Source organism: Morus notabilis, unplaced genomic scaffold (assembly GCF_000414095.1).
Source record: "Morus notabilis unplaced genomic scaffold, ASM41409v2 Scaffold2235, whole genome shotgun sequence".
In the NCBI taxonomy this organism is placed as follows: Eukaryota; Viridiplantae; Streptophyta; class Magnoliopsida; order Rosales; family Moraceae; genus Morus; species Morus notabilis.
In genome coordinates, this window is record NW_010360708.1 from 299,116 (window position 1) to 307,297 (window position 8,182).

Below are 8,182 nucleotides of genomic sequence, written 5' to 3' on the forward strand. Positions count from 1 at the left end.
ATCTACTAAGGTTTGAGTATTTTGGATTTTAATGTATCTAATAGGGTGTGAGTCTTTAATGTGTAGAGATTTAAGAGTAATTTCTATTTTTATGATGGGCTAAAATAAAAATACTAAAAGATAACCGGGAAGTTATCAATAAATGACAGTTATAGTCTCTAGATCACACGTAACATTTCATTCCTTTTGACATCCCATCATCAGAAAGAGTACAGAGAGAAAGTTAAAGGATTATCTAGGAAAACATGTTGATCTGGAAGGTAAACTGCACGACTCTAGAGAAAAATCAATCAATATGGATTCAGGTACGCTTCCGCTTACAAATTTCTTAATTCTTGATGATCTAACATGAGTATTCTTAACTTTTAGGTGATGATTTTCACTAAATCATTGATTTCTAACACCCCCACTTAAAAATGATGCTTATAGGTTTCGACATTTCCATTATATCCTTTTGTTATCAATTATAACGAAAACGTGGTATCAAAATAGATCGTTCAAAATAGTAGCAAGTTACAGAATAACTTAGTGGTAAATTCACACATAATGTATCAATTTCAAATCCTCCGACTTAAAGTTTCAAAAAAAAAAAAAAAAAAAAAAAAAAAAAAAATTTAATATTAAAAACCACAGATCGTTTAAGTTCAAATCCATACAACCCTTTACCCTCCCTCACAGGCCTTCCTACTGTATATTGGCCATTGTTGGGTAAGTAACTTAAATTATTTTTAAAAGTATAACAATTTTGTGTTTTTTTTGGGATAAGTACTTATTTTTTATTTTTAGACGATAGTTATTAAAAGTTTATAAATAAATATTTTGTGTAAAATTTTATGTGTATTCAGATAAATATAGAGACATAGTGCCTCCTTATAAGAGAGAAAAAAGTGAGGAGAGAAATTAACAATGGTGTAAGGTATTTTGGGTAGAGAGAGAAAGTGAAAAAATTTACTGAGTGTGTAACTTAAAACTATTAATGAATTTTTTTTTATTTTTTGTAGATATAAAATTTTTTTTGAATCACTTAAATCTTTATCTTATCTATTTTTTTATTATTTTTATTTCAATTTATTTTTCTTTCCCAACAGTCACTATAATAAAAGAGGCAGAATGATGTTTTGACAAAAACACGTGCGGTGTTTTGGGTATTTCGCTTTTAGAAAATTGAAAATTCGTCATACTTGAGTTTGGCAATCTCTTCTCAATTCTCAGTCATTGTTGGAAATTACAGAATGGAAATGGCAGATTCAAAGACAGAGACAGAGACAGAGAAGCAGCAAAACGACGTCGTGGCAAATGGGCTGAGTTCTATGGTGAGCACTCTGATGAAAGACTACGATTCCAAAGCCGAGGACGCTCTCAGAAGCCAACACTACTTATCGTCTTCTCTCGATCGTCTCACCCGTGGTAAGTTTCCTTTTCATTTTTGCCCTTTTTCATTCAAATTTCAATCCAAGTTTTGGGCTTTCAATTTCGATTTCTTTGCTTTTGATGTGTAATTTGGCCACAACCCATTTGCCCATATACAATAATGATCAGATTATTATATAATTGATTAACTTTCTTTTATGTTTAATCTTGTTTTCTTATAGTTCTAGTCATATCTTTCTACCGAGTGTAGTATATATCTCATAATTGGTTAGGCTGTTTTATTCTCGGATTAAATTTCGGGATTTGGGACTATAATAAAATGGCTCTTTTTTTTTTTAATTCACCTTAGTTTATCACTGATTAAGTCAATGATTTATTACTGATTAATCAATATCAGTTAGTAACTAATCAATTTCGATAAGCAAATTACCGGTTTATCAGTGATGAATGAAGTGATAATGGAATTTTGGCAGAACTGGATCAGCTGCTGGAAGATGCGCCAGTGCCATTTATAGTGCAGTATGCTGGGAAGGTTTCGAGTGTTAGAAAGAGAGTTTCAACATTGAATTCACTTCTCAAATCCATACACCGAAGACTTGATAATATGGACCGCATGCTCTCTCAAAGTCAAACCATTCTACATGATGGTACTTATATTTCTTCCTAAACTCTGTTATTTCTCATTTGTTATAATTTTATACAATTACTTTGATTTTATACAATTACTTTGATTTCATATCATGATTTAACTTACTCTAAGCATAAGCATTTTGATAGTTTTGCAACTTCTGAACCTGTAGTTACCGACATTCGCTTGCGAGTGTATCGTGATTCTAAGATTGCATTAGATTAATAGGAATTAAATGTTCTTATGGTTTTGCCGGTTAATGAAGCTTGATTTCTGTGTGCTGTTGTAAGTCTTGCTATTCCCTATTGTTGTTCTAGGGACTCTCTCTCTCTCTCTCTGTTTTTTTTTTGGTTTTGTTTTGTGAATTTCTCTAGTAATACATGTTTCTTTGTTAGAAAAGACAACCAATGGCGACAAGCTTTTATTTTTCGTTAGAAATTGTTGCTAATGTGTGCTCCAGGGTATAGTTCCAGCCAATATATTTATCTGGTTTTGTTCTTAAAATTCTGTAATGTTTGTCTTTGATCATGTCGTTGCTTCTACATTTATTCTATATTTTGATTTGTGTGTTGCTTTAAGGCTCTCTTTTAGTAAAGATGTGCATAAATTTTGCAGAGATTTCAGCCACACAGAGTTCAGAACACCAACTTTCTGGAAAATAGAACTTTGTACTGGGGTTCATGAACAACGAATTAGCTTGTTTTGAGTCTTCAAGTTTCACCTCTTAATGCCAACACTTTAATACCTCTTGGATTATGACTGTTTCCATGATTTTATAACAATGGAGTTTCCTCTCTCTGTAAATAAAACCTTTTGTAGTGACTAAACATAAAGACATGAAAGACCTATAATCATTGTATGCAATGATTGATGCTCAAAGGTAGAAAAATTGAATCCAATGAAATGCTTGGAAAACTAAGGTGTCTTGCACTTGCAAACCTTGTCGAAGAAGATGGAGTATGCATGTTGCGCTGTAGCGAATTCTTTGTTTATTGTTGTAAAGGTTGGGATTGGTTCCCATAACTTGATGTGTGCTTGTTTATTCGTGTTGTCTTTGGTTGTCGTTCTTTAGCCCCTTTGAGCCGGTTCATGTTGGGTTTGGCTGAGTGAGGTGAGTGACCCTGCTGCCATTGTGAGGGTGAAAATTTGTGATCAAAATAACGCGGTGACAATTGGTATCTGATCCCCATTGTGGAAGGCACGACTACGATGAATGATTTGCGGGAACGAGTGACGTATACAAAGTCGATGGGCATTTTTAACATTTCAAATCTGTAGATGTGGCATTTTCAGCAAACGAAAAATACTCTTTTCGTGGCAAAAATCAATCAATGATTGTGGTATTTGTGTAAAACCTCTTTTAAAACGGCCCTATCTGGTGCCGAGTGAAGAGTGAGCACGTGAAGGTCCATTACTTGACTGCTCGTTAGTAAGCTTTGGTATTATTATTTTATTTTATTTTTTGACATGTCATCGTAGCAGGTTATTCCATGTTTGCATTTCAGTATCACATTGTTGCTAAATTATCATTAAGGATTCAACGGTCTAACGCTGTTTTGAGGCATCTGATCTGTATCAAGTTCTAAGTTTTACTTGTCTTAATTTGATGTAGTTTTTTATTAAATCTAACGTTCAGAAACATACATTACTATAGTAGGTTAGAAAGCTCCAATCGTCATTTGAGTGAAAATGGCACGCACCAGATGTACGCTGAAAAAACTTTAATATGAAAAGAACGTGGTACATATGGAAATAAAAAAGAATTGCTTCCAATGTTTGCGTTGGACGAATTAAGTATCCGCGTAAACAGGAGTGCAAAACCATTGTTCTCTGTTTTTGCTTGAACAGTGAAAAACAATTTAGATGCTAACAAGAAAGAAAGAAAAAGCTTTTCTTTTAAGTATTTTTAGGTGCTCAAGTTTTTCCCATTTCTTCTTGCTTTGTCTTCCCAATCTCCACAAGTAGAGTCAGGAGAGCCTCACACATTTCACAAGCATCCGGCTCTGAAGGATTCTTCTTTGATGAAGAGTAAACCATCCAGGCATGATCAAGCTTCCTATCTGGTTTGACAACAACCGAGCCCGGAACTTCAGCATCACGGCATGTCACTAACCCGTCACTCTTCTCGCCATACCGGAGCTGCAGGTGGAGCGCACACAATGCCATGGCTGCAGATATAGGCATCACCACAGGCACCTGACGTCCTGCTCGAGAAATATCTTCGTAATCCTCATTTTCGAACTTCAGGAGGGGAAGCCAGGGCAGTTCTGCATGAGCTATGTGGGTCATGGTTGCTAGGACTCCCGGGGCAATACTTGCTTCAGAGTGGAAGGAGATGAGAGGGACTTCTTCTGGGAGTTTGTACTTCATGATGAACTCCTTCCGCTTCTCGTATGTAAGGTCCTCCAATGCCCGTATGTCACCCTATAATGGTTAGACTTGCATGAGAAAAGAAAGATAATATATGGAAACTCAGACACTGTAATATCTCTCCCCCCCACCAAAAAAAAGGGTTTTAATGCAAGTGTAAGAAATTACTGTAAGGATGTAAGATCATAGAATTTGAACATAATATTAGCAAGATCCTTCATGAGTTTGCCGATTCAAGCAAGATATTGTCGATTCAAAAAAAAAAAACTAACTTAAGCATCAATACGTGTGAGTTGAAAAAATTGTTACCTTGATCAACTTGCAGATTAAAAGCTCCATAATCCTCCTAGTTTCCTTATCAGCAATCTGGCCTTCGCGGAGCGTATCAGAAGCAATGGGGGTGCCACCATATGGGCTTTGTACCAATGCCAGACCAGCGACTTTGTCTTTCAAATCAGTCCAGTACATCGACAGTGCGGCTGCGGCATCAACCCCACCTTTGCTGTGCCCTAGCAGCATCACAGGCTTGCCAGCTCCCCAATAGAGCTCTTCAATATATTGCTTAAGTTCCCAGGCATTGTGTTCCACCGATGCCTTCATACAAGAAAATATAAAGGGAATTTAGACAAATATTAATTCCTATTTTACATATAGTCGAGCCGTATGAAAAAATTACTTCGAAACAAAAATGTAGAAAGGAAAAGTTTCACCAATGTTACAAATCTTAGTTATTGGGGAGTAATCATTTAACACCTCACTGTGGATTTTTGCAATATGGCAAGCTAGACCCATCTTCGAAAAGAACCGTTTAGTTCCGACGAAGTACAACGGACCATGATTACTAAAAAGGCCTGGAAAATCAGAGTAATTACTAATTAATAATGCTACATCTCCAGTAAACAAAACAAAATCACATTGAGTTTGAAGACAAAGGGATCACTCTTATACCGGGAATTAGTAGGTAAACATATGAGTTGGGAAGTGTGTGCTCTCCGTTCCTGTAGTAAAAACCGATAAAAGTACGAGTAATAAGATTCAGAGATCAAAGATAAACAGCTAGAGAGAACATATGATCAGTTTTTAAACAGAACTGGTGAATAGAAATAATTAAGTCAAAGAAGAATACCCTTTATATTACAAGAGGAATACAATAATGAATTCTGATGAACGAGTGCATAAACATGGGATTTGGTGGAGTCTCACCATATCATTTAAGACCATTTAACCACAAAATGCATGTACTAGCAACCAAAATTAGGCTATCTTTGGACAAAACTTCAGCGTAGATACAGTGTTGATCAAAACAAAAAAGCTAACTCCATAGGAATTAAACTGAGTAGTTAAGCCCGTTCATTGACACAATAATTAAGGATAACGGAAAACTATCAAATAAGTTGGCTACCTTATTTCTGCAAGTAACTCCAAGAATCTTGCTGTGCCATCCTTCACGGAAGGCATTCCTGGCGTTTGCCGCAACCACCAAAAAAAAGGCATCCCTGGAGTCTGCTGCAACCATCCAATATCATCAGAAGAACCACGCAATGTTTTCCGTACTCGAGATATGATGCTGAAGATGCGAAAATAGCAAAAATGACCCATGAGAACCTAAATTAAGCGACATCGTTATGCAAAAGCAAAGAACTTGCTATACAAATGAGGCATAAAGCAAAAACTTTTCACTACTTCAGAAGCTGAAAAATGCTTAGTTGCATGAGATCTTCAATGGGGGTCTAAACAACAAGTTTGAAACCATACTTCTTTTACCTACAAATTTGGCTTTGAACACATCTGATGTAAGAGAAATAGCATCTGCAAGACGATATTGTCAACCTCCAGGCAAACTGTAATCCGTACAACGGGAACACCAACCTGCAGCTGGCGAACATCTAAATAAAATCTGCTAACGCATTCAAGGCTTACACCAACAACACAATAAACCAAGAAGATTGAACGATTCATCTTGGTCAGTCAAGATTTAAGTAACTCCCATTCATTGTAGAATAAACCAAGAAGATTGAATTTTTGTGCGCGGGAAAATCCCTTAACTTTAGCATCATATCACAGATTTTTAAGGGGGGAAAAAAGATTAATTACCCTTGAAAAATGAAAAGGGGACCTGCATAAAAATCAATGGTTTTTATAATCAGAGATCTTGTATCTACAGACAATTCTTCTGTGGGTTCTTGGTATCTTCTTTCACAGATTCTGAGACATGTACAGTCAATACAAGGTAGAGATGATGATGAACAACCTTCTGAAGAAGATCTTGGGTCTTGTTCATTAGAATTGACCACTAAATTCTCTGAGCAACTATTAAGATCTCTGAGCACAAGATCCTCTGCAATAACATCATGAAGAAGTAAATTGATCTAACGGTTTAAAGAGCGATATGTTGCGAACAGTACTAAGAAATAAAGTAGAGAGCTCACCGATAAATGTAATAAATTGATGGCCTATATAACTAGCCAATGTCAACAGACAGTTGAAAATGTCGTCCATTGATGAGCCAAATTCAATAATGTTTGTATTTTTCACAGCATTGCCATGGGCCTGATGCAAGGACCGGTGTTAGAACTAAAATCACCAAGCAATAATCAAATCAAACCAGGAAATCCACAAACTTGTATATTCATCATAAAGATATAAAAACAATATAAAACTAAAGGCATGCCCTTGAGATTTCTAAGGAATTAGGAATGATCGTGCAGTTTCAGTACTTACAGTTGAAGGGATTTCAGATATCTCATTCCTGAAATATACATGTCCCATTTATTCTTCCAATCCTAGAATCACACAACAGAAAATTTCATTATATTACTAGGAAATCGCCGAAACAAAAAGAGAAACTATTGCCTAGCTCATTTTCCATTGTTTTTGTAACTCTTAATGTCTAAGAAAACTTAAGGGGAACAAAAACTGTCGGACAATTTTTTATTTGCTTTTTATTTTTTCATGAATAGAGAGAAACTACCTCCAAAAGAAATGGGCAGCTCACAAACAAAAACATCAGTATTTTCCACACTCACAGCCATCGGATCTTCAAAAGAGAATAACATTTGAAGACTATTGACCGCTAGAATAAGTCAAAATATTTTGAAAACTTGAGAATCAGACTTGGTCCAATATATTGTCTCCAACGCTTTAAGCTTGCATCAGCAGAGTAATGGGAAAGAAAAATTAAAATCTGATGCTCGCAATTCATAAACAATCGAATAAAACGAAAATACAAGAACCCAATTGAGGTAAGAAAATCAAAATGCAAAGAGAAAATCAAGCGTCGGACTTACTGATCTAAACACATTTCACTTAAATTACAAAAAAGAAAAGGGGGAAAAAAAACTTGAAACCAATTAATCAGAGAGTGGATTGCAATATTTCATACACTGATGTAAAGTTCCCAACTTTGAACTTCGAAGTCCCGGCCGACAAACTGTGAGAACTTGAATGAAATCTGCCAAAAACCCAGAAACAGGTTTACTCTGTAGAGACAAAACAAAAGCGAATTCGAATTTATAGCGGGAAAAGGGGGACAAGAAGGGAAAAATCTACAACCCCATTTTCCAAGAAAGTTTTTAAATTTCAAAGCAAACAAGCAAGGAAGGAAGCAAAGAAAGTAAAAGAAGTGTTAGTGAGAGAATATTATTACCCACCGAGTAAGCAAAAAGAAAGCTGATCATGGGGATGGGAGTGGAGCAATAGATGATCATTATCCACTTTGCTTTATTTTTTTTTTTTTTTGTTAGCTCCTATATCTTCTCTGACGCACAAGAAATGGTCTCTTTAGCAATAGCTGCAAGAACAAAAAAAAAAAAA

The 8,182-nt window shown here is 35.6% G+C and overlaps 2 protein-coding genes across 7 annotated transcripts; one reads left to right on the forward strand and one right to left on the reverse strand.

Moving 5' to 3' along the window:
* Positions 1-1,144: 1,144 nt before the first annotated feature.
* LOC21394188 lies at positions 1,145-3,283 on the forward strand. Its single transcript, XM_024164920.1, has 3 exons — positions 1,145-1,407; positions 1,845-2,018; positions 2,615-3,283. Exons 1-3 carry the CDS (start codon positions 1,233-1,235, stop codon positions 2,659-2,661), a joined length of 396 nt encoding a protein of 131 aa, XP_024020688.1. The 5' UTR covers positions 1,145-1,232; the 3' UTR covers positions 2,662-3,283.
* Positions 3,284-3,752: 469 nt separating this feature from the next.
* On the reverse strand, positions 3,753-8,148 carry LOC21394189. 6 transcript variants are annotated; one of them, XM_024164903.1, is made up of 11 exons: positions 8,020-8,148; positions 7,752-7,820; positions 7,091-7,152; positions 6,799-6,919; positions 6,464-6,707; positions 6,134-6,238; positions 5,772-5,936; positions 5,318-5,367; positions 5,123-5,220; positions 4,679-4,963; positions 3,753-4,423 (listed from the first exon to the last, which is right to left on the reverse strand). In XM_024164903.1, the coding sequence occupies exons 3-11, from the start codon at positions 7,136-7,138 to the stop codon at positions 3,914-3,916; spliced, it is 1,626 nt and encodes a 541-aa protein (XP_024020671.1). In that variant the 5' UTR covers positions 7,139-7,152; positions 7,752-7,820; positions 8,020-8,148; the 3' UTR covers positions 3,753-3,913. The 6 variants fall into 6 exon arrangements, with proteins under 6 accessions (XP_024020671.1, XP_024020669.1, XP_024020672.1 ...); XM_024164901.1 differs by having other exon boundaries at positions 7,752-7,848; XM_024164904.1 differs by having other exon boundaries at positions 8,016-8,148.
* Positions 8,149-8,182: the final 34 nt, after the last annotated feature.

Excerpts from the sequence above, each read along its gene's own strand:
- LOC21394188 (XM_024164920.1), top strand. The coding sequence starts at position 1,233 with ATGGAAATGGCAGATTCAAAGACAGAGACAGAGACAGAGAAGCAGCAA. Across the intron at positions 1,408-1,844 it reads TCTCGATCGTCTCACCCGTG|AACTGGATCAGCTGCTGGAA; the intron begins GTAAGTTTCCTT and ends GAATTTTGGCAG. Across the intron at positions 2,019-2,614 it reads TCAAACCATTCTACATGATG|AGATTTCAGCCACACAGAGT; the intron begins GTACTTATATTT and ends TAAATTTTGCAG.
- LOC21394189 (XM_024164903.1), bottom strand. The coding sequence starts at position 7,138 with ATGGGACATGTATATTTCAGGAATGAGATATCTGAAATCCCTTCAACT. Across the intron at positions 6,239-6,463 it reads CCCCTTTTCATTTTTCAAGG|GTTGGTGTTCCCGTTGTACG; the intron begins GTAATTAATCTT and ends CGCCAGCTGCAG. Across the intron at positions 4,424-4,678 it reads TAATCTGCAAGTTGATCAAG|GGTGACATACGGGCATTGGA; the intron begins GTAACAATTTTT and ends TAACCATTATAG.